The following is a 26,024-nucleotide window of genomic DNA, read 5'->3' on the forward strand; positions in this document are numbered from 1 at the left end:
TCAATTACTCCCCATGGCGAGGATGCAAGGCAGCATGCGGTATGTGAACACTTTGCTGAACTGTGCCCAAAGGCCTCCACCTGCCTCTGATCCCCCTTCCCCAGCTGTCTGCCACATCCCCTTGCTCTAGCTCTAAATGTCCTCTTGGCAGAGACCATCTCCTTGTTACCGGTCTCTGCAACAACACTGCAGGGCCCAAATCAAGACTCTTGGCAGACATGTTACTCCAACCGCATCTAAAACATCATTGCAAAGAACCCCCAAACCAATCAAGAGGCAAAAAGGAAGGGATGGATTTGACCGAACAGAGAGCAAACGTAACCAGCAACAGTGCCTGGGAACAGGGCAACTGCCTCTGGTTCTGGTAATTCTATTTCAACAAAAGAAAGATTTAAAGCAATGGCGGTGCCACAGCCCATTCTTTTCAATTGGAAATACTCCCGTAGCACAGGTGAAACTCATGCCAGGCGTGCCAGGGACTGAGAACAGCTGGCTGCAGGAAGAGCGCACACGTGCCAAGACTCATTTGCACCACTCAATTAGCTTTCCCTCGGCTCTTGCAGAGATGTGTTTCCTGATGTGGCTCACTGGACTGTGAGTGTCTTAGTTCAGATCAGAAGTGTTTTCCCCTGGCTCCTTGTCTTTGTGCCAACGTGCCTTCAACATGATGCAGCTGGAGAGTCCATCCTCTCCCTCCAACACAGGTTGTGAGGCAAGAGAGTTTCCTTGGGAAGGTTTGAACAAGGATATCGGAGTTAAAATCTGCACTGGTGAGTGAATGAGACTAAGTTAATTTATACCACCTGCAATCTGAGATGAATTGCGTGAATCTGCTTACCCAGGACACAACATTAGTTGTGTATGACACAAATGCAAGGTCGGATGCTGCAGAAGGGCTTGCTGCAGCAGGCTGGCTACACAGTCTGCTGCCCGGTCACCAGAACAATGGAAAAGTTTGTGGAATGGTAGCAGCTACTGATCACACACTAGTAGTAGTATCACCTGCCTCCCACAGTGGAGAGAGGGAAAGCAACCTCAGTGATACAGGAAAGTTCGGCATGATTAGACTCTGTGGAGCGATACTGGATTAATACCAGCCAAGGATGGGGCCAGCCTCTGGCGTCCCAAGTGCATCATTCCACAGCATGCCAATCCATCAGTAAGGAAATAAAACTGATTCTGGATATACTGTTTTTCTTCCTCAGGAGCTGTACATAGATATATTTAAGGCACTTGAGACAAATGCAACATGACACGGATGTTAGAAGGCAAAAACTTGCGCAGCCAAACAATAGATTTCTGTAAATAATCAAGCTACTCCTTTTCTTCGACATCTCCCTCCACACTTATTTTTGTTTAGCTCCAGATCCAGCTTTTTCTGGAGGCAAGGGAGAGCAAAAGCTGCTCAATGAAAGCTGCGCAGCTGGTCACACAACAGCAATCCCAGCCGAGGCACAGCCAGCGCCCAGCACCACCCCGGCTGCGGCGCGCTCCCAGTGCCACCCTGTGGCACCTCAGTTCCTGAGGCTGGAACTGAAATACAGCCCAGCGCTTTAATTTACTGCCCTCTTTCCTGCTTACTTTTATACGGTCATTTTTCATGAAGAAAGAAGAAGATTTATATTTAAATATGTCTGGAATTATAGATGTTCGAAAGTGCAGTACAAAAGCAACACATACTGCATGATCACAGCGAGGCAGAAAAGCTTAAAAATCAATTGGCCAGGCCGGAAAAAAATGCAGCGCAGTAAGTTAGGGCACGTCCTGCACCTGAAGGCTGACTCTGCCCTAGGCACCCACACACAGCCTGCTGTTACTCAACCCAGGCCATCCGCCTTCCCAGCCTCAGCCTCAAAGATACAGGGAGGATTTTCCAAAATACGCTGGAAATTCCATAATCCCCGAGAACCACCGAGATGCCTAAACACTCAAAGAAGTTCTTTAACCAAAAAAGAGCGTTCTCTGAAATTTCCTCTGTCCTGCTGAGGCAGTGAATTTGGTTTTAAGACAACACTGCTTGCTCTGAGCACCGAAATAAGCTTCTAGCATTGACCACATCTGTGCTCAGGGGTCTGTCACAGGTTCCCCAGCAGAAGGATCCCCAGAAGGACCACTGTATCCTAGGACAAGGCTATTGGTTTTTCTTACCTGTTCGCTTCCTTCAGGATCTTCTCCATGTTCACAATGCCACGCATCTTATACAGGAACCACTTGTCAATGGCTGTGAGTTTGTGAATAACATCCACAGGGATGTCGTTCTCCAAAGCCTGCCAAGAAGAGGAGAGCACCAAACAGACCCTTGAATACATGCTTCGCAAACATAGATTTAGCCTGAAAATAGGTAGCAGCAACTATATCAAGACATAAAAAGTATGGTAGACTATGCTGGACAAATCAAAGGTTCATCTTTGAGACAGGATCCTGTCTCCCACAGCAACAGAAAACATGCCCCTCAAGCAGTATCAGGAGGCACCAGCCTCTTCCGTTCATGCTTTGGTACCAAAAACTGGCTTCTGTTTGAGCAAGAGAGACATAATTTGTTTTTTACAGACCCAGTAGCCAAGCTCAAACTGATGGCAACAAGGATTGGTGGCCACTGAATACGTGCCTTAGCTAACTACAGAGAGGCAAATTCAGCCTGAAGTTCTGACCCCTCCATCTGCACCCCTTATCATCTCACGTTCCCTAAACCTCAGACCCACTGCCTACCTCCCAGCTGCAAACATTAAACAGGAAGGTCCTGATTCTCAGCTGTGGAGGAACTCTGCTTTGGAGCATAAACCTTGTTTTACCCTTGAAATACAAGGCTGAATCAAAGCACGTAGCCTTGAAATACCTCTGAAGAAAGGGGAAGTCCAGTCCTGGGTGGCACTTTGCAGCTACAGTGTAACTCCAGCTTCTCTTACTGTATCTCAAGTTCACGTTAAGATTGTACAAATTCCCCTGCCTTATGTTGTCAGGGCTAGTTTTATTTTTTTTATTTTATTTTCATCCAACTATTTGCAACCACGGGATAAAAAGGAACCCCACAGAGCTATTATTCATAACACAGTGGATTACAGGACACTACAGTATTAAAAAATCTCAGATGAATATGCCAGAGCGCTCCCCGGTATGACACAGTTGTATCTTCTATCACTGATATTTCCTGGGTCTCACCAGCGGTGCACAGTTACAAGTCTCCTGATAAAACAACTATAATCAACCATAATGATAACACCGGCACTGTGTTTTTGCTGAGCTGAAGTAATCAGGCTCATTAATTTGTTACCACGCTTAATTGTTTTCTTGCAGGGCAGCATCCCTGGCATGAAGCCAGAGCAAAGCCACTGAAGAAAGCTCCAGCATTAATCCAGGAATGAGCTAGGCCCACTGCACCCTGGCATTATCCCTCCAGATTATCAAGCTGTGGACACACCGTTGTTCTGTCACCGCACGCTTCAGCACAGTGACGAGGAGCCTTCGCGCCGGCTGAGAGAAATGCACAGGTCACTCCAGCGCTGTGCTCCAAGAGGGCACCACCCGCACGGACAAGGGATGGGTAACAGGCCTCATCAGGCACTGCAAAATACCGACGCCACCTTCTACCTTTTCTAAAGGATTTCCAGGCAGCTTGCCGTGGTCTCCCTCTCACAACTATTCTCCTGTCCTGAGAAGTACCAAGCTGCTGACTTGGATATCCTTGCTTGCTCACAAGCAGCAGTGAAAATCTCTACTGCACATTTTGCTTCTTTAGAGTAACGGGTCGCCTCCACACCAAACCTTCATCTGGCGCTTGTCACCCACCAGGCACTGCTCTTCCAGACGCCTGCAAAGAGAAGCCTGGGGCCATCACAGCAGTCCCCGAGCAGAGGCAACCACAGGGCTGGGCTTCTCACACATTCCTGGTATGAGGCAACTCATAAGGGATCCCTCCCATCCTGATTCCTTAGTGCTTCGAGGGCAAGGTCATGCTGCCACATTAGAGGGACACGAGCATGTCTTTCCCCTGCACATCTATTTTCACAAGACACGTGCAGACTTGCACGTCTTGAGGATCTCCAGCCTTCAGTCAATGGTCCCTGAGCCACACATACACACACAGGTAGCCCGACCACACACACTTAATCTGCTTAGGACACTTTATTTAAGAGTCCTAGGGATCTTCAAGGGAAACTGAAAAAAACAAATGCCTTCCCCTCCTTAATCAGAGGTGGGGCAGAGAAAATAAACCATCTTCACCCCTGTGGCGTAAATCTGGAGACTGGGAGAGAAGAATGAGTTCATAGACAGTTCTTGCTCCCAAATCACCACACTACAGGGGCAAATCAGGTTTCCGGGCAGAAAATCCCTGTAGGATTTGATCAGAAGCCCTGGACAGCACTCGATGGCTTTACTCTATTCAAACAGCCTAAACACACCAGGGAAGAAGGAGGAGGGAGCCACAGCAGGACAGCATGACTTTAGAGCCCTGCTCACTCTCAAGAGTGTCCCATCCAGTAGACACTGGTCCCATGCTGGGAAGCCAGGGGGGTTATAGGACTGCCTTCACACCGCCAGACAGGGAGCAAGCCTGGTCTCCAGGCCAAGCAACAGAAGGCAGCAGAGCCACCTGTGCTGTCTCTAGGGCTCGAACCTTTCTTCCTTCAGTCCCTCGTTCCTTCTTTTACATGACAACAGGGAGGCCCGTTACAACAGCAAGAGCTCTGAATGGCAGCTGAGCTCCCTTCCCTTTCCCCTGAACCATTACTGTTCTCATCAGCCAACAGACAAAGGCGAGAGAAAAGGCAAAAAGCCTTGGAGAGTTGACTAGTGGGGCTTGTGGGGGAGGAGAGGACATACAAGGAAGCTCCATCCTGTTTCAAACAAAGCTGACTGCTAACGGGGACTAACTGTTGGCTTTTAAATGTCAGCAAGCTGGAAAGGGATTTCCAGGCAGGCAGCCCCAGCTGCCAGGAGTACTTCTCACTGATATTGCTTGCCTCAGTTATTAACAGGGACGAATTAGTGCACTGTGTCAGGCAGAAGCAGCTCTTTACAGAGAGGGATTAAGACTTTGATCTTGCTTTTTTCAACAGCTCCCAGCGAAAATGCCACCAGCTGGGAACACCCAGAGTGTTCAGTGGGGCCCAAACTCACCTTCATCTTCTCAGATCCCCTGTGTTAACATGGGGCTAAGATTAACCTTTCATAAAAGCTCTCTGAGACACTCGGAGACAAGCAGCAAGATTTTTCTTTCAGTTACAAGAGAAAGCTCTAATAAAGACCAAGCACAGCTGCTGAAGGATGTTCTACACTTATGAAGACATGCATTTCCCCAGCTTGAAAAGCAAGAGTCAACAGCTGGACAAGCCACACGTTTATAGAACATCTTGTGCCTTTTGTTCAGGCCATTTATAAGGGGAACAGCTACGTGAAAACCTTTTTACAAATACAGCACAACCTCAGCTCCCCACACTCATGTGAAGGATGTAATGAGATGTTTCTAAACATGAGCACAAAGGGCTTAAAGACTCCACCACACAAAGTCAGGGGCACAAAGAATAGTAACTGGGTGATCCCTGCCAGGAAGGTCTGGATTCTTAAAAACCCCCAACAGGTAAGTATGAGCTATAAAAGATAGCTGTCCCTTCCTCCTCATAGAGGGCATGGACAGATGGACAAGCTAGCTGCAGCAAAACCAAAGTGTGAAATTGCACCTACCTGGTGAAGTAACTAACCCCACGTTTACTAAGTGATATACACAGGCAAACACCACGGAGCTGAAGGAAGAAATAATTTCACACCCTGACTTCCCTTACAGTAACAGCCCCCGTTACCCAGCCACCTTGAAAGATGATTTGCCCAGTGTGACAGGAGGTTAAAAGAATGCTAGGGAACTTGAGCCTATTTTCAAAGAACAGGGGATTTCCTGTATGCTAAATTTAACATAGAGCTTTATTATTTATTTTTTTTTAGCCTCAGGCCCATATCAATGCAACAATTGCAAAAAGGCAGTGCTCGCTGACTGCAGCTTGCCATTCTTCATCATGCTTTGTTTCAGTTCTCAAAGGGCTCTTCATTTTTTTTCCTTCTTCCCTTCCTAGAAATTAATGGTAATCTGAAAAACTGGCCAACTTTGACACTTACACTAGCATAAATCAGGGCAGAACATTAGCCAATATTTAGCAAACAATTATAGGAACAAGTGAAGGAAAACGATCCAGGTGTCCACCAACACTCAGCTACAAACTGAAGTTTCAGGACACAGGAACGCACCTGCTGCTGAATGCAATGAGCACTGGCTAAGATCATACCAAACACATTACCTGAATACAGAAGATGCAGGAAAATACAGAGGTCAGCAGGAAAAATTAAAGTCATATACCCACCCAGCTATTATGTTCTGCAAAGGAAATTACACGCGATAGAGAATATCTGTACTTCAACAGCAAGGATCCTACACAAGGTGGTCTCAGCGCGCTTGACACAGGGAAGCAAGTAGGTAAAGAATGTGTCACCTCAGTTGACCCAATCTGGTAGATTTAACCCAAGGGACATAAGTCAAGGGCTTTCTATCTTTTGTTACCTTGGCTATTGCATATATCCGAGTGCTGGACGGCTCGGAGAGTTCCTTCTGGAGATCTATGATGTCTGGCCAGGCTTTATTCATGGGCAGATGTGAAGTGAAGCCATCTACAGATGGATGACACATTCTCAGGGCCTTTTGGAAGCTCTCTTCAAAAGTACGTCCAATAGCCATGACCTGTAACGGAGAGCACTTCCACATTAGCTACGGTGAGCTGCTGCCCAGCTATCCTCTAACAGCAGAGGCGTGCAAATTTAAACCACAAAGATAGGCACACAGAAAGATTACAGCCTTTGGACCTCCTCCGTAAGACAGTCCTGCTGGCTTGAAGACAGGCACAGCTGACTGAGCCTTGGAAGTCCCACTTCCAGGCCTGACTCTGACGATACCATCAACAGAGAGTTTCAGACAAGTGCCTGCTTTCTGCTTTCGTCTCCCTGTCCGTAAAACACAGGAAGGCACTGCTCTCTGCAAACTGCTTTGAAGCACTTTAGTAGAGAGAAGCATTACGGAGCAGCACGGGTGTAGTAATATAGCAGGATATTTCTGTTTAACAACCTGTTAGAGATAGAAACTCACAGCGGGAATTCTAAGGTTCAGAAGAAATCTGCTCCTCTTCTTTAAATTACATTTAACAGTGACTCTCCCCTGTGAGGACTCTCTTAAAGGATTACTCCTCATTGGCATAGCAGCACTGGGGTTTCCCTCCTTCAATCTTGACACTACATCTAATATGAAAACAAGCCTTCCTCTGTGGAAATCTGTGAGGTAACAGAGCCCTTTCTCAAATTTCAACATTTTTATTTCCCAGTGCAGTGAAACCCTAACAGCATAAAAATCTTCTCAAACACAATGCTGAAAAATGTCAAAGAAAAAAATAACATTATTTTCTCTTTTCTCACCGCTCCAGGCCCACTGCCCAGCACAACAGAGCTCACGAAGAAACAGCCCAGGCCAGACTGCTCAATTGATAAAAATGCGGCAGGTGCTGTGATCTGGCTTCAAGCTCAGGGCCAGGGAGACAACCACGCCATGCTAATAGAGACACCACGGCAAGAAGCTCTTTGCTTCAAAGACACCCTCTTCTACTCACAGGTCCTGGAGACTAACCTCTTTTCCAAGTGCTTCTCCCCGCCGCCAACTGCATCTCTAAATCTTCTCCATCCCTGTTTCAGTTCACCCCCAGCTCACAGACCTGCATGGGTAGAGCGCTGACTTTTCCTGTACCTCCCCCCTCCCTTTACCCAACATCCGCCTTGAGAAGGCCGGGGGGTACATGCACTTCTGCTTGTGTGACATATGACCACTGGAAGGACTCAATTCTTCCTCCTGCAAATGTGTACGTCCAGGAAGCATTTACAGCTGACAGCGCCCAGGACAACTGTATTTAGGAACCCCAGCTCCACAGAACAGTCCAAAACCCCCCATATTGGTAAGCATCAGCTCACTGAAAAAAAAAAAACAAACCAAAAACGACACCACCTCATTGCCATTAAAAGCCAAAACCGCCACTGGAAAATCAAGTTCTAAATAATCCTTCCAGTTGTGATGAAGGCGTGTTGTCTCAGCAAGACAGAATTGATGTTAGGAAGGTCTCACATGTCAAAATAACTTAATAAAATAGCTACTTGAAAAGCATTAAGAAAAAAAGGCAACTGGAAAAAATACACAATTAATTATTTTGCTTTGGGAGCTGACATGTAATTGACTAATTCAGTGGGTAATTTACCCATTTTGCTTCACTTCTCTCCTCTTACAACACGGTCTGAAAAAGCTTACCTTAAAAGGTAAGGGTTTAAAAGTCACACTGCCATGTTCCAGATAGAAGAGACTTAATCACTAAGAGAAATTATAAGTCTAAAGTTATAATCTCTATAACAAGATTACAGCTTGTGTTTGTATTTCAAGAGTCGAAGTAGGCTGAGATTTGGCATATGGTTTTAACAGGATAAATAACTATGGGAACAACTGAGAGCTGTGGCATATTGGCATCACTGAAAAATCTTAGACTACAACTCCTGAAGTTATGCTCTAACTGACCACCACCACAGAACCCACACCAAAAAGAATTCTGAGCCTTGTAGTGAGTGTGAGGAATGAAGCCAACCTCAGGTGATCCAAAGTGGGGGTCTTCCCTTAAGAGTAAATCGTTTACGAATCTACACTGTGATATCCAAGATTACACACTCCTAACTCATTTCAATTAATTACAGTACTCAATAAAAATCATTTGAGCTGAATGAATATCTTCAAAAGCCATTAGGCCCCCCAAAATAGATCTTCTGAGAGTTTCCAAGAAAGAAAAATGATTTTCCCAAGCAACGGGATGGAAGGGAAGGAGAGGGTCTTGCACTCACCTCTCCCACACTCTTCATGGAGCTTCCAATCCGGTTGGACATATGCCGAAAACGGTCCAAATCCCAGCGGGGTATCTTGGTAACGACATAATCCAGGCTGGGCTCAAAGCAGGCAGAGGTTTTTCCTGTCACCACATTCTTGATTTCTGGCAAGGGGATCCCCAAGGCAATTTTGGCTGCAATGAATGCTAATGGATACCTGCCATAGAGGGAAGGTAGAGAATGGCAGAGTGGGAAGTACTTTGCTTTTGCAAATCTCCCAGGAGTGGATCAAATTAAACAGATGTGAGGCGTTTGTCTCTCCTCAATGGAACAGAAGGTTACTGTGCTCAAGCACAGCAGGGCCTCTCCAGCTTCCTACGAATTGTAGGGCTACCTAGATCTGGGACTTGCTTTATTATCTGCAAACCCACCACTTAAATATGTGTCACACCCACAGTGCTACGACAGACAGATACGCTTTGCTTTAAGTCTGTCATCCAAAAACAAAACAACCAAGCGCCCACCGTCCAACATCATGGTTTATCTCCAGTCTGCTATGGCACTTCAACAACCACAAGAGCTGTTGAGAACTGCAAATTAGAGATTAATTTGTGCCTCTCAACAGCATCTGCAAAGTACAATTAAGAAGCCAATTTTTAAACAGCCTGCTCTGACCATCCTTATCTTGATTAGTTTATGATTAGCCAACAAAACAAAGGCAGCTCACAATGCCATTTGCATCAATCTGACAGACAGCTCATTAATAACTATGTCCTCTGGGTCCCAGAGGTGATTTGCAGCCAACATATGGATACGGTGGACATGCTTTGTGAGGACAGCTAGAGGCTCCCCACACACCTCCTGGGAGTTTTTGAATTTGTAGTAACAGCACCTGCAGGCAGGAAGGGACCTGGAGGGCTCACTAACCCCTTCTTCCATCTCCCAGCAGGATTGTCTCCCCAGGGGTCATCCTAGCAGATGCTGACAAGATCTGCTCTTAGAGGCTTCCCGTGCAGAAATCTGCGCCTTACTGCCCTCACTGCTCCAGAGCTCTTCCTAACAACCAGCTTCACTCTTCCTTGCTGCAAATTAAGCCTTCGTGTTTAAACTGCATGGAGAGCAGATGCAGGAACTCTTCTTCCCTGCAGAAGTCACATATTTAAATACTACACTGGACCAAGTCCCTTACTGCAAAATTCTCTCTTTCTGTCCTCCTCCCCTCAGTGTTTGTTTGTTCACTTGTTTGTTCTGTGGTGGTTTGGTTTTTTTAAATAACCTTACCCTGTTGCCTTGGATGCCAAAGCTGAACTTCTCGAGAGCCTGGCATTAACTTCAATGATGTAGTACTCCAGGGAAGTTGGATGCAGAGCAAACTGGATATTACACTCTCCCACGATGCCCAAATGTCGGACAACTTTGATGGCACGATCCCTCAGCATCTGAAATTCCTCATTAGAGAGCGTCTGGCTTGGAGCCACTACAACCGAATCTCCTGTTTGTCACAAGGTAGCAGAGAAGGCAAGTGAGCAGCAGTCCAGCAGCAGTAAACTACAGGTCACTTTCTTTACTAACCCATTGCCAATAACGAGGTTACCACAGACATTCAAACCTGTGGGTACACGGCTGATGAGAAGCACAGAGAGAGGCCAGGCAATCTTATGGAAAACGTGGTCACAGGGGTAGGTTTAGCCTAACACTACCTGTTTCACACCCAACTGGCTCCATCCAAGATTTGAAGAGTATTTCTAGAGCCCACTGCGTCAATCACAAAACTATGTCCATAACAGCAGGCAGAAGGGTACTGCATGAAAAAGTTAATGAGCCATTTCCAGTGAGTCACCCTGTGCCCAGGCCTACCTGTGTGGACTCCCATAGGATCGATGTTTTCCATATTGCAGACAGCAATACAGTTATCAGCAGCATCTCTCACAACTTCATACTCTATCTCCTTCCAGCCAACAACTGACTTTTCCACCAGAATTTGGTTAGTCATTGCAAACGCCTGGGAATATGTTAGGGAAAATGAACAATAAGAAAGAAAACCTTATTAGAACATGTTCCCATATTTAAGACTACTGCGGTGTATCTCCAGACATCCCAGATGAACACAAAAAAATCGAAAGATGGAGATAAGCAAAGTTCATAGCACTGATGACAAGTACTTCATATTTCTCATTTAAAAAAAAAATTAAAAATTGAATTAGCTTAATTTGAAAGGCACAGAAAATATTTATGTGAGCTTGCAATGGCATATAAATAACAAAGAGGAATATAAAAATATCTAAGGCTTCAATCATGCAACAGACACATGCTTTGGTTTGTGTATGTGGGCAGACCCCCAGACTTCGATAAGAGAACTCTGCAGAAAGCTAAATGACTAAGTGATGGGGAGCGTGGGTGCCAGCAAACACCACGTAATTAATAGCACTAATAATGCTGCTTATCATTGGCATACTAACCAGAAGCAAGATTCGTGATTTATTCTTAAACTTGATCTTGAAAGCACTCCTCAGCACAAGGGACAAAAATGAAAAATACAGTCTGTTGGTAAATGAGCATAATCTAAGTGAATAAATGGCCTTAATATTAGCAGATAAAAAACATTAATCAATTCTCACTTAAAATCCTAGAAAGTAACAGGCACATTATCAATCCATCCTTTAGCAAAGCTTCTTGTTTTAATGCTGCCCATGAATCAGTCTTCAGCCTGGTCCCCTCTGTAGTTAGCTCAAGCCGTTAGTCAAACGTTGCCCTTAGCACACTTGCCAAACTTGCACACACACACAAAAAAAAAAAAACGAAAAAAAAATATTTTGCGGAGTGGCACTTCACACCCGGCCCGAGCAGGCACTGCATTTGCCGTGATGGAGCAGGAACAACCAGCCACACTCATGAAACAATCCACGCTGCTCCTGTGTCCTGTGTTACCATATCTTGCCTCCTCTCACTAAAAACAAGCAGCGTCAGGAGACGTGAACTCAAGGGCAGATTACTTGAACCCACAGGTGTTCAGATATCTGAGTTACATACAGGTCAGAGTCCAGTGTCTGAAAATCCAGCTCACAGAATCACTACAGATCATCCTCATAACTGAAAAGAGCGGAGTTTCTGCTGGGCTGTGGAAACCAGCACCCAAAATTGAGTTAATTCAACAACACTGAAATTGGTTTATGCTGTAAATTCTGAAATATTGTTCTTCATTCAAAATGCTGATGGTCTTTTAGTATCATTTTTGAGAAAATGAAAATATTTACCTAGAAAGTGGAACCAAACCAGACTTTTGGTAGAAAAAAAGCAAAGTTTCAGAAACATGAAAGTTTTATTAAAAATATGAACTGCCCCACTACTAAAATTTTACAGAAAATGAGATTTTTATAACATGCTATTGTTTTACAGATTTCTGGGGAAAATGAAGATTTTCAAAATGACTTTTTTTAAAAAGAGAACACCAAGAAATGGTGATCAAAACCAGGTTTTCCTACTGAAAAAATGTTTTGATATAAGCCTTCCAGACAGCCACACTCCAAGGGTTTCTGGGTGAATTCCTGCTTTCTCTAAACACAGAGCATGCGTGAACTTGGGCAAGCGAAGTGTTTCCAGCCTCAGCCATCAATCCGTAAGACGAGGTTACTGCATCCACTGACGCCTCCGGCACCCATCAGTCCTGTCCCCTGAGCCTCCCTGCACAGCCACTGCCCGAGCAGGAGTTTGTCCAGCACTAAGCTGGACCCAAGTCTGTCTGCATGACAGCGCGGTGGAGGAACACAAAAACCTCATTTTCACGGACAGCTCTTTCTGGCATCAACAGTATTTCTTTCTAGAGCTACGTGAAAGATTAAGAGGTTCAGCAAATCAGGAAAAGGCAAACCCAAAAATTTTAGAGACCAACTGACAGAGATTTATTTCCTGAAATTCTGCATTTTGCCAAGGAAAAAAGCTTGTATTTTGTCTTCCCCAATTATCTGTTTATTTTCCACAGCAAATTTATAAAAAACAATCCCAGATTTCCTACAGAAAAAAGAGCTGTCTCCTTACAGCCAGTGACAGCTGGTGGATGTCAAATTATGAAGTATCATCCCGTTAAATCTCTACAAGAGATTTTGACCTAGCAAAAATACAGTCTTCAGACAGAAACACAGCAGAGGCCTAAAACCTCCCAGCTCTTCTGTCCCTGATACTGCATTATCAGTCAGCATTTCAAATGTTTCAACTTCATTGACATCCTTCACGTGCCATTTACTCCAGAAAGCAGGTGAATATAGTCCACAGCGTTTCTTTTTAGACCAAAATTGTTGAAACACTTGCTCAAATTCTGACCCATTTCTCATTGATTTAACAGATCTGTCATTTAACCATTTTCATTACCCAAGTCAGCAGGAATTCTGAAAAGAGGGCATTAGAAGGAATCGGGATAACATTTTACAGCCAAGATGAAAGGTAGGGTATGTACAGTTCCAGTGTCTGTGACTATTAGAAGAATATCTAAGAAAATCAGATGTTCAGCTCTATTCCCAGAGCTTGCAATTGCAGACATACCTTTGTACCAAGGTCCAGCAAACTTTCCTTATCAGGGCATATGCCTGACCCCAGACCACCAAGGGCGTAAGCAGAACGTATCATGACTGGGTAGCTAATCTTTTCAGCTGCCTTCAGAGCATCTTCAATCTTAAAGGAGAGGGGAATACATTTCAGAGATCTGATAACAACTAAGATGAATACAGTCTTCAACACTGGTTACACGGTTAACTGGCAATCCCACCAGTAAGACACTAAGCTATCTAAAGACAAAATGAAAAGAATAAAAGTTGGCTTTGTAACATTGCTTCTTTTTTCTGCCAAACAGCAGAAAACTGGAACATGGACTCAAGAAGGTGACTTCTTTCCTTAGTTATGCATGGACTTCCTTGATGACTTTCCATAGACAATGTCCTTACCTGCTCTGTCTTCACAGACTTTAGCCCCTCCAACAAGACATCCTGGTTTAAGACCTGTTTGGTTTCCTCCAAACCCAAACAGGGCTTCCCACTGAACAAATTTTTTGTTTTCACATTCCCGTCCTCAAGAAGGATTTCTGCTGATTTTGAGGACCTGAAATCCTATGTCTACAATGATTTTTTTTTTTTTAAAAAGTATCTGCTGAAATGTTATATATTTTTGCGCTGCAGCACAGAAGTCATCCCAACCTAATTTACTTTTCTTGTCAATAGATAAATTAGCTTAGGCTTTCAAAGTGCTTAATTGCACTTTCCCTCATTTTAAATCATGGTGAACCAGCATGAACCACTGTGGAGTGCTGATGAAAGCACAGAAGCTATAGTATCAACAGGCGTATTCAGCTTTCACTCAACAAAACCAGAATATTTTTTTAATAACTCAAATGGGCAAGAGTAATAGTAATCACATCTTCAAAATTGTCTGATTTACCGATTCCACTGCAAAGCTAGGAGCAATCTTTTCATTTAGCTCAGTCAGTTTATCGGAAAACAGCTTTCTGTCCTCTGTAGCCATGATGGATTCAACTGATGTACCTAGGACCTTCACACCATACTCCTGCAGGACTCCTTGCTTGAAGAGTTCCACACCTGCAGAGTAAGCACAGACTCAGTTTTGAGGACTGAAGAAGAAAGTATTCAGAAGGTATCTAACTAGCTGACAACTGGTCTGGCTTCATCAACAGCTAATTTTATTATTTGTAGCCAATATTAGAACTCAGGACCGTAACATGAAAGTTTCTGTCCTCAAATCTATGAAGCTTGGGATATCAGTAAAGCTACTGCTTGGCCATCATCTGCAACACAAGACAAAGCAGTGCAGGCGGACGCTGCTGCAAGATGCTAAATTAAGCTAACTTTTCCGTTTGATCTCTACCTCAAGGTGGCCTGGATATCCCCGATCCAACTATGATAACTAAGACTTAAGCTGAAAAGCAGGATATACAAATGACTTTTAAGTATCAAAACTAACACTTAGATGTTATGTTCCCCACTTAGCAATTACTCACTCCCCCGTGGTCAGCATCTCAGCCTGTGTTCCTCAGTACCTGGGCAACATACCAGGCACACGGGTCTTGCACGTCTGCACAAATAAAGTCTGCTGAACATGTGGTAAAAACCATGATTTTGCCTGCAAGGAACGCCAAGGCACCTGTAGCGTACTCACCACAGTTGAGAGCAGTCTGGCCACCCATGCCCAGAATTAATCCGTCAGGACGCTCCACCTTGATGACCTCTGTGACAAACTGCGGAGTGATGGGCAGGAAGTAGACAGCATCAGCCTGCTTTAAGCCAGTCTCATTGGTCTGCACTGAAGCGATATTGGGATTCATCAGGACAATTTTCACATTTTCTTCCTGAAAAATGAAAACCTCCATTAAGATGACACACAGGTAGAAAGAGAGCTAACAGCAGCAGCAAGGAGAGATGGAATTCAGCAAGCAACTCACCACCGGCAGGACTGAGAAAGCCTGGTTCCTTATGTACTCTCCCATAAGGGATTTCTGGTATCTCGTACCAGGCTGAGCTAACGCTAGTTCTTTACTTTTGTGCCTCTGCTTCTCTGTGAATCTTGGGGGAATGGAGATTCCCACCTGATTGAAAAATTTGGTTGAAATTTTTTTTTAAACATGTATGAATTACACAGGGGAGACAGGAACAAACTCCAGCATAATCATGTCTGTCTTCTCTTGGAAAGCAGACTAAAAGTGACAATGCAAAAAAGATTTTCTTGCCAAGCAGTAGGTCTTTGACGATGGGTGTCCAGGTAGTTCTCAGATTTTTGTACCAACTAGTAACAGTACAAGAATACATTTTTGGTTTTGACTTTCCATAAGGATACTTCAATTTTCCTGGTGTTATCACTTAAAAAAATCATGTCCCATAACCTTATTATTTTATACTGCACATACTAAAAGACCAGCTCTGCCTCTATATGCAAGACAAAGGTTAGCCAAAACTTCACACTGTTTTTTCTCTGTCACACATGAGAAATTGAGATAGAGTGACAATGAAGCGTGTATGTTTCCTGCTATACCAACAGGAGCTTTGCCACCCTCCTGGCTACAGACAGGAATTCACTACAGTTTGCTCAATACCAGAAAGGGCTGAGTCAGAGCTGGGCAGATCATCTCTCCTCACTCTCGAAATATTAGTGTGGAATGAGGAAGCCAACAAAGTTTTGCTAATAATGATGAGACCAGAATGTGGTCAAGCTTAAAAAAAACACATCAGCCACAAGCAGATAAAGAACAATGCATTACTGCTTTGTTGAAAAGGTGAACTGGGAATTGCAAAGGCTGCGGCCTTATTTTTACAGGAACTTGTTCTAATCTCTATCACCTTCTTGTAAGGCGATAAACTTCTACAAACAAACAAACCATTTGCAAACAATGCTAATCATAGATGCAAAATACATTTTAAGAGAAAGATTTGCTATATGGAAGTTGCGGAGGTTAAGAAACAACAATGATGACTCACTAAAAACAGGAACTGGGATGATACTAAAAAAAGCATAAAAAGAAACAGGAAAAAGATTTGCAGCCTGAGTCAGCCATTCCTCGAGCAAATGCTATGGAAGTGTTGCTGGGAACAGTATAGAAATTGCTATTTTTCCCCACTTCCCAATAAGCATGAAAATGTCATAGGGTTTTTCTGTGTTTGTTTAAAATTTGTGATCACGTGACCCATTGGTTTGGGGGAACAAATACATAGCTCACCTGGAGCAGTGGGATTCTCACTCAGAGCTCTGACTGCTCAGTTCAGGTATTGGATAACATTTCTTCTCCTTCCTTTGATAACTTAAACTACAGCCTTAAAGACTGGCTGTAAATTTCTGCTGACCTTTTTTCCCCGTGAAAAGTTGGATTTTTTTCACTGAAGCACACTTTCCTTGAAAATGTGTGGAACAGGGAAGGGAAAGAAGAGATAAAATCCTTTTGGAACGTATTTTGGATTTAGACAAATGACCCCAAACTGGGTAGTTTTCAATTAGGAAATTATACCCCGAAACCCACCATGTGAGTACACCACACAGGATGCTTCAGCACAAGCACTGTTTTAAATGCATGCGTTTCTCAGGCATGTCCAGAGGTCCACGTGCATTTTTGCTTGCTTCAGAATAATACAGCTCTCCAGTCTCCAGAAAGGGAACATCAGAAACCAGCTAATAAGTTTACTGGACAAAATTCATCCAAAGGAACAACTTTTCATTCATTCCTTTCAAGATTATGAATCTATTCTGGAAACAAAACTTGGCATACATGAACTTTTAAAAGCTAATCCTATTTAAAATAAATACCATTCAGAAAAACTGCCTCGATAAGGGGTTCACAATCTTTTGCGTAACAGACTTGATAACAGCCAACCTTTCAGCTGTTGATATTATTTGTCCACCTTGCAGTGCGTTGGCATATCACAAAAGTTCCCATAATTTCAGCTCAGGTGTAGCTGACCCTATTCCTCCTCTTCCTTTCATTCAATATGACAAGCCTGGAGTGACAGTCACACATCACAGATAACAAACTGCTTGAAGACTGCCATGGAAACCTTGAGAATGTCTCTCTTCAGAAGATAATTGCGAGTGGTTAACTCACATCACTCAACCGACAAATTCACAAACCAAAAAAAAGTTTCCTAAACGCCGACAGTCATTTATTCTCACCAGCTTCCCTGCCCCACTGATACCATAGCTGGATAATCATAGGTAGCTGGGAGAAGGGAAAGTAAATTGCATTAGGTTAGTACTTGCAGAGTATCCTCTCACCTTCATGGCTTTCACAGCCTGGGATCCAGAGTAATCGAATTCCCCTGCCTGGCCAATCGACAGACCCCCAGATCCTAGAATGAGAACTTTGGAGACCTAGAAGTGTCAAACAGCATGAAAAAAAAAAAAAAATCAGTCCCATGGTAGCAGATGTTGAAATACCAGAGACTGTGCAGCACTAAACATCCCCAAATTACAAAACATAAGTTCTAAAAAGAGAAGAGTCACCTCCAAAACCACTGCAGTTTTACTTCTAAGAACATTTCTAGTGGACTTCTCCCATCTATCTCTGGTTAGAGAAACACATGATTTATGCATGGGGTATACAATAAACATGTTAATTGTATCAAGTGCTTATAGACAACCATGCCTCACTTTGGCTGCCCACAAAGTCCAGCTGCCTTCTAAGATAGCAGAACTGTATGAAATTCAGCTCACGTTAGGAATTTCAGGCTTATTTGCTAAGCAACTGAGCATCAACATTATGCTGCTAGCACGAAGTCTCATGGTCAGATTACCCCAGGGCACCTCATGCAGTGCTATGAGAGTGCCCTGCCTGGGAGAACTACAAAGGAAAAATACACGAAACATCAGATCTTAAAACTTTCTCAAAGAAAAGGGAGTTAATAACACAAGAGACGCCCCATGAATGTGAGACAGGCGGCTGACAGGCTTTTGTAAGGGAAGCCTCCTTTGACTTCCATGGCCAGCTTTTTGTGCCATTTTGTGCCCTGGGTTCCACAGGAATTAACTGGCTCCTTGCCTCACCGAGAAGCACGAGGAACGAGTACCTCTACACTCACCTCCACTCTGGAAGCTGCTGCTCCAGCCTTGGGCAGGACCGAAGAAACGGTAGTGCCTTTCCCTCTCTTAATCAGTGAAATAAATGAATCAAACAGGAACTAGGAAAAATAAACACATGTATTTAATAAAGTGGAATTAAATAAATATGAAGCAAAGGAGGAAAAGGCAGGCCATTTGCGAGCTCAAGCTATCAACTCTGCTCTGCTGCCTTCAGAAGGCAGATTTACACCACCAGAGAAGATGGGATCATTATTTGAAATTTATTTAACTTTGACATATCTGACAAAGCTGCATTCAGGAAAGTGAGGTCATATCAGGAAGAAAACACTTATCAATCATGTCTGCGTGCTCTGCTTTTGTATGGCTGGCAGTGTAACGAATGAGCTTGCATTAAAAGCTAAAATACAGAAGCCCATACACTTAACTAGCTCAGGGGAACCACCTGGATGGAGCCTGCTACAGAGCTGGGACCTGAACAGGTACATACAAACATCAGTTGTGCTAAATCAGTATTGCCCTTCCAGAGGAGATCCCAGATCAGCTGAGAAAAGCTCTCCAGGCGGGCCAGGCAGGGGCGGCAGCGCGACCACCGCCGGCACACAGGCGCTGCAGAGAGGGGACGGGCACCTTGCTTGACCCCACACTTGCAGAGCTTCTCCCCTCATGGCCCCTGCAGCTGCCTGCGGGGAGTCCCCTAGGGAAGACGTAGGGATGGGTCCCATGAGCCTCGCAGGAGAGGCACTATTTGATCAAACCCATCCCAGCAGTGGGAGTGCACAGCCTTGGAAAAGACACAGCTGAGGGGTGCTTTCAGTTCTCTGAGATTCACTAGTCAATCAGATTGCTAGGAAACTTCTTCATATCAAGAGATTTACTTGCAGGTTTAATCAACATCATCAAATTAAGATTAAAATAAGTCCTTCTATGTATTCTTCCATCTTCCTCTCTCAAGAAATGCTAAACAGTTTATTTATGTCCAGACATGCCTCCTCTGCCTTCCACATCCCCTGTTGCTGCTTAGTCATACTCTCTGACTACGCAACCAGTTGTTATAGAATTTGTGCGAAGTCACAGATGGGGGATTAAAATTTCATTTCACTTAGGAGAACCAGAGTAAGAAGTATGAATCCATTTACATAACTCTACAGTAATTATAAAATTTGAAAGTGGAACTAAAATGTATCAGAAAGTTAATGATTTTATTACAAAGCATCTGGCTAGTATTTTTTTCTGTTAAGATAAAATCCTTTTCCTTTTGCAATCACCCCAGGTACAAGAGATTTGAGCCCAATCCTGCAAAGGCTTAAGCACTTCAGTAACTTCCAAGACACAAATAATCCCACCAGGACTCAAAGCATACACGTCGTATGAATGGAATCATTGATCCAAAGCACACAGAAGTCAATAGATGCCTTGCTGCTGATTGTAATTAGCTGTGGATCAAGCTAAGCAGACACAAGCTGATGCATAACTGGGCCCTCTGTTAGGATCCCAACATTTCCAAAAGCAAGATTTAGGACCATCAGCAACATAAAGACTCGCCACTGTAGCTGATACATATCTGCACTCCTTACGCCACCTGAACGCAAGCCCAGATCAATTCTCATACAATACCTCTGCGTCTCTTGGCCCTGGATTGGCATCTGGGTAGAACTGTGCAGTGAAAATCGGTCTGGTCTCATGCATAATTCCCTGCAGGAATAAAAACAACCATCTTAGATGCCTCCTTGCCAGCAGGCAAAAGAACAGAAACCCACGCCTCAGCCCTGTAAGCACTGAAGGCCAAAGGAGTGGGGTGTTTCTAGGGGCTGACAAATTAACTTCTGTTTCATTCCCAGTCTTCAACCAATGTCTTATCTGAGACAGTGAGCCTCTTGCTTTTCTGCTACCACTCCAATGTCCCCTGAGCCGCGCATGGACAAGAAGCATCGTGGAGACAGTTCACTGACTTGTACAACACTGGGCCTAATGGACAAGATTTAAAATGGGTAATTACAAAACCCGAGATCTGTCTCAGTGTCTGTCTGACCTTGTCAAAACTGAGCTGAGCAAATATGGGATATTGTTTTCCTTCCTATGCTTTGCTGCGTTCAGCTGTGAACTACCAGAGGCCAGGCATTTTTAAAAGTTTTTTTCCCTACATGGATGTCACTTGACACGAGACCTCTACCTTATGTCCTGTAAGTTGTTTTCTTGAGGTAACTGCCTCCCTCTGGATCATGACTTTAGACCTTGGAATTCTATTTACAATAACAGACTAAATTAGACTGCAATAATATTCCTTTTCTGTGCAGGCAACACAAAACCAACACAACAAAACAGCGTCACAGGCTAGCGCATCTGCGGCACAAGCCCTAAGACAACGGTAACTGAGCGAGCACCACTAACGGCAGGGAAATCACAGACGTTAATAAGGCAGACGTTCAAGGGAAATCAGAAGGTCACTGCTGCCATCCTACACTTTGGGCTAGTATGGAGAACAGTGGTAATGGTTCACCCTCTTTTGGGGTGTAAGGCAGGGCCCCCCGTAAAGTAGATCATCAAGTTTAGTCCTGATAGCTAATTGTAATCTGATCGCAAGCTTCCAGGAGGTGAAATAAAGTGAGACAGAGCCTTCACTCACTACAGTGAAGGCAGTGAGCCTTCACTCACCACGTGCAGGTATCTGGAAAGCATGAGCTCACCTCATTCGTTTGATCGTTGGCATTCACAAAGAGAGGCGCCCAGCCAGGCGGGAGGGTAGAGCTGTCGATGGCATAACTGTGGTTCTGAGCAGTGATGACAGCCTGTCCATTCACTGCATTGAGGACAGGCTGGTTCTGTCCTCTGAAAGAGAAAGGATCAGAGAACAGGGGACAGAAGTGCTAGATGTGTCCAAATGCCACAATTAGGAGGAGCTGATAACTGTGGGGCTATATGTAGCAGTTCAGGAGTAGCTGTTCAATACTGGCAGCCAATCTCAAAACGGTAAATCCTAGGAGAAACTTTGCTATCTTTCAGTTTGATGGGGGTCTACTACATCACATACTCTCAAAACACCCTCAAAAAAAGCAATGCATGACATGGCAGTTTAAATTAAAGGCAAGGAGAATGGCTGTAATGAAGAAGTAACGTTACTGCCATGCTAGCTCCCGTCAAGGCAGTTGAGAGCAAAGCACTGGTGATCTGTGGCCTTTTGCAGTGCTGAGCTGGTCTATCTGGGCCTGGGAAGCAGAAGAGCTGTCGCACCTGTTGGCCATCTGCATCCTGTAGGAAGTAGCTCCGGCTGCTATTCCAGTAATTAGACTCCCCATGCTAATTCCAAATAACGGCTCTGGGCGATTACTCTCCAGGACCTGAAACAGAAAGCTTTTCAAGAGATACTGGAGTGTCTCTGTTCAGCAATTCCAGCATAAACCATGCTAGTTCCCTCACAGCAGCCACACAGCCTTGGGAAAAAGCTGAATGCAGGGGTGGCAACAGCCTATAAAGGAAAGTTTCCTCCTCTCCTCTGCGTCAAAGGGAAACCTCAGAGCACAACTTGGTGTCTCGGTCTACTGGAGGGGACTAAGCAACGACGCTGCACCATAGCCGTCTAGTGCATGACATTATTTCAAATGGGAGCACTGTGAGATCAGGGCTGTTCTTTCATAAGGTCACAGAGGTCCTAAAGGAGCACAGGGTACTTTAAGGCACCAGTAATGTAATCATGGTAATCATGGTTACTATGTATTATTCACCAAGGTCTGAAAAGCCTTATTGTAAATACTGGTCTGGAGACAACTTCCAGTGGAATGAGATGAGGAATATCCCATGCAGCTGAAATGGACGAATGATATTTGGTCCGTAATGTTAGTGCAACCAACTGTTTAGATTTCAGGCACTTAAAGAGAAAAATAAACAAGAATAATTGGCCTATGGCTATTACACTGTACCTTTCTGACATTCTGAATCACCTCCTGGGCCTTCATGGGATCCCCCGGACCTCCGGAAATTATAAGCCCATCATACTCCATGCTGGTGAAATCATGATCCCATGGAACCAAATGCACTTCTGCACCTCGCTGGGAAAAAGTCAAGGGAACAAGACATGAAGGGAGGAGAGGAATGAATGAATTTGTGTCAAGAGGTTGTTCCCACGCTCTCACGTCCCAGAGGCTGAGTTTGGATTTCAGTCATTCCTTTGCCAAGGACAGTAACGACGCTTCTCTCCACTATCCGCCCAGGTTAATTTCACAAAACTGGTAGACTTAGTCTCTTTGAGCCGTCTCAGTGTTTTTCAAGTTTGTCTGAAATTCACTAATGAGATCAAAACTTAGTAATGGAATGCAAAATAAGTGTGTATGCACACACGTAAGATATGTTCACTTTTACATGATGCATTCATCCTAACTGCTAAAGTGAGGCTTCACAGCCTCGTCCTATGACGTGCCAGAAATAGTTCTGCACATCAAAAATGGGATGAACATCCACATTAACTAAGAAACAAAACCAGGGAAACCCTGTACATCTAGAGAATGAGAGGACACCACATTCCTTCCTCCTGCGTGCCTAGAGAAGCAAGGACTGCTACGCCACTGCGCTAACAACAGGAAAAGATTTTCACAGAATCATAGAATTAAAGAATAACTCAGGCTGGAGGGCCCTCAGGACATCATCTGGTCCACTCCCTGCTCAAAGTAGGGGTAACATCAACTTTAGGGCAGGTTCCTGAGGGCATTGGTCAGCTGAGTTTTCAGTATCTTCAAGAACGGGCATTCCACAACTTCTCCGGACCCATGTCAGCCATTCACCACTCTCACTTTGAATTTTTTTCCCCGTTTATTTATTTTTTACAATGTTGGGTTGACCTTCCTTGGTCGTTCTTTAGAGAAACTGTGCCTTGTCTTTTTAAAGCTCACATTCTAGGAATTCTTCTCATGGCTGAGAAGTTGCTGCACAGGTCGTCTTCCTTACACCCTCAATACAGCGTACCGTGTTCAGAAAACACCTCCCAGTCCATAAAAATCATCCTAAACATTGTACCTCATTTTAGGGGGGAAACTGCTACTAGAATGGATGTGTCCAGGTGGAAGGAAGGCTAGTGAATTCAGGCGAGGCTTTTAGCAAAGCAAAACAAGAGATGAAGGACATAAAGCACTGACCTACCTTTACCAGCAGACGGATAACATTGTGCTTCAACCCACAGTCCACAGCTACAACTTTAATTGGGTTCCCTCTGCCATAAACCTTGACTTCCTATAAAAAGACAGACCATGCCGTAAATGACAGATCATCCCCTGCCCCCAAAACACAGGGAAGAGGAGAACAACTTTTCACCAACACACAGCAGCTGGTACTTAACAATCAATCTACATGGAAATCTCCGTAAGTACTGCAGACATTAGCGCTTCCTTCATTTTTCTGTGAAAGTCAAAGTTCCAACTCTCTTTTATATACTGTTGATTACAGCAGCAACAGCAATTCCTAAGAAATTACTTGTTTCCATAGCTAATTACAAGCTTTTTCCTGTATTTCACCTCACTAGCAGTGAAGCAGCGAGCCAGTTCTCACAGATTATTGCAGCCCAAGAGAAATGCCAGAAACACAGTGAGTGATTTTCAGCTGAAGAAGTGAAGTTATCCTGCTGATGCCAGTGGATCAAGGCTACTTCACACTGGCTACAGGTCCACCACATTAAACACCACCCTGACCCCCCAGTCCCAGTAAGACCAAAGCATAGCACAGCTGGAGATATCCCATGCCTGACCTCAGCGCATCACAGCAGTACAGACCAGGCCAAGCAGGCCACTGCCAATGACCTGTGTTCATACAGACCTGTCAGTTTTACATATCAAATGTTTCTCCTCCTTTTCCAGATGCTGTTCCTTTCCCTACTCCACAAAATAAATAGCCACCAGTCCCAAAGCCGTACCACTATGCTTTGCACACCCACTTACCTATTGGTCGCAACCAGCATGGAAGTCAGTGAAGTCAAACCACCTCATGTTACACGGGCCTTGATACTGCCACATGCAGACACACTGACAGACAGCCGGAGCCCTCATGCAAGGTTATTTATGGACAGCTTCCATAACAAGCAATTATTTCACTTGTTACGTGACTGCAGGTAGCACCAGGCTGGGACGTTATTCATCAATAAGCACGTACAGCAGCCTTCTTCCTTCTAAAAACAAACTCTGTGCTTACCTTCAGTTATGGTCAGCTTCTGAAAGCTGATACTGGTAAGTGTACTTTATCCAAAGTGGCTTTTTTCTTGTGCAATACACCACCGAAAAAAAAAGTCTTTTTTTTTTGTAAACTAAGAAACTCCCTTTCAATCAGCTTCCCTGGTATTAATATTTCACAGCTGGTCCCCTTTATGAAAAGATGCTAAAATCCATGCCCAATATTCCCGGTGCTGGGTGATGGACTGAATCTTTTCATAGGAGGATTACGACCAGCCAGAAGGAAAAATATCCCCCCTACAGGGAACTCAAGATGAAGTTTATTAGCAGACTATTACAACTCCTCCCTCTATGTTATCCTAACTCAGTTCTTGTTTTAACTTTTATCTTCTCAAAGATTAAGACATTTTTAGGATGCAAGAGCACATCCTCTGTAAGGACAGCTCTGATCCTCATCAGGAGTGACACACTGCCATGTCAGGAGCAAGGATGGAAGTGACGGGATGCAAGGAGCCACCTCCCTTCCTTACAAGGGTTCAAGCTGCACCACATGAACCACCAATGGTCCCTAATCCACCTTTGAGGACATGGCTGAGCACAGAGCCACTCGTGTTACCACTGCTGTGCAGTTCCTGCTGTGTAACGTTGAAAGAAGATTTTTGTATCGGAACGTATCTCGTAGTTCACACTACACAATCAGATGGCAAAGTACCCCACAATCCCTTTTTGAGAATGAGGAGAATGGAAATCATACTGAAAATGGGTCTTGTTAGATCACCTAAGACTTCTGATATGAAGCTGCATTTGACATCAAATCTAATAATATCTTCACAGTCACCAACACAAGTGGATTCTACTTCCCCAGTCCATGGTGGAACTGTATCAATGCACAGGAACTGTATGGGTCTTCCACCTGCTGTCCTTCAGGCTTCTGAGAAATGGGTTTCAAAAATCTCAAGAAGGGTGCCCAGTGCTCACAGAAACTGCCTTAATGCCTTAGTGTGCCAGATTCCCTTAAGAAAAACTCACCCTCACTTTTAAAAGGGCTTTTGGAGACCTCTCAGTTCCTTACAACATCCATACTTAAAAATCTGCAAAACATTATGAAGCAACAACCTCCCTCAAAAGTTCTCCTTGGCTGTTCTAATGACCAGAGAGGGTTGTTCTGAGGTACTTATTGCTTTGAGGTTCTTTAGTTACCGCACTCTCAAAATTCTTCCCTGTCCAATTATTAGGCTATGATTTGTTACACCATTTCCTTCAGCAACAGGACTGATTTTAGGTGCTGCTGTCTTCACAACCCTTCTCACACTTATTATTCTGCTGTACCGCAGAGCACTGACCCCTGCATCTGGCCAAGAGCATGTCTAGATTGAAACCAGACTGGGAACTGGATCCCAGAACTGTTAACACATATTCCTTCTAAAGCCA

The 26,024-nt window shown here is 44.2% G+C and overlaps 1 protein-coding gene across 1 annotated transcript in view; it reads right to left on the reverse strand.

Moving 5' to 3' along the window:
• The window catches only part of CPS1 (carbamoyl-phosphate synthase 1), a 109,406-nt gene that overhangs the window by 47,088 nt on the left and 36,294 nt on the right, over positions 1–26,024 (reverse strand). The window contains exons 8-22 of the mRNA XM_074594545.1: positions 23,575–23,664; positions 22,362–22,490; positions 21,676–21,782; positions 21,132–21,273; positions 20,062–20,139; positions 18,447–18,545; positions 17,644–17,739; positions 15,046–15,235; positions 14,311–14,468; positions 13,423–13,551; positions 10,744–10,888; positions 10,168–10,378; positions 8,905–9,103; positions 6,548–6,724; positions 2,149–2,267 (exon numbers count right to left, since the gene is read on the reverse strand). Of these exons, the coding sequence (XP_074450646.1) occupies positions 2,149–2,267; positions 6,548–6,724; positions 8,905–9,103; positions 10,168–10,378; positions 10,744–10,888; positions 13,423–13,551; positions 14,311–14,468; positions 15,046–15,235; positions 17,644–17,739; positions 18,447–18,545; positions 20,062–20,139; positions 21,132–21,273; positions 21,676–21,782; positions 22,362–22,490; positions 23,575–23,664 (2,069 nt within the window). The remainder of the gene's footprint in view (positions 1–2,148; positions 2,268–6,547; positions 6,725–8,904; positions 9,104–10,167; positions 10,379–10,743; positions 10,889–13,422; positions 13,552–14,310; positions 14,469–15,045; positions 15,236–17,643; positions 17,740–18,446; positions 18,546–20,061; positions 20,140–21,131; positions 21,274–21,675; positions 21,783–22,361; positions 22,491–23,574; positions 23,665–26,024) is intronic.

The sequence above is a fragment of the Larus michahellis genome, chromosome 7 (genome assembly GCF_964199755.1).
Source record: "Larus michahellis chromosome 7, bLarMic1.1, whole genome shotgun sequence".
NCBI classification, from domain to species: Eukaryota; Metazoa; Chordata; class Aves; order Charadriiformes; family Laridae; genus Larus; species Larus michahellis.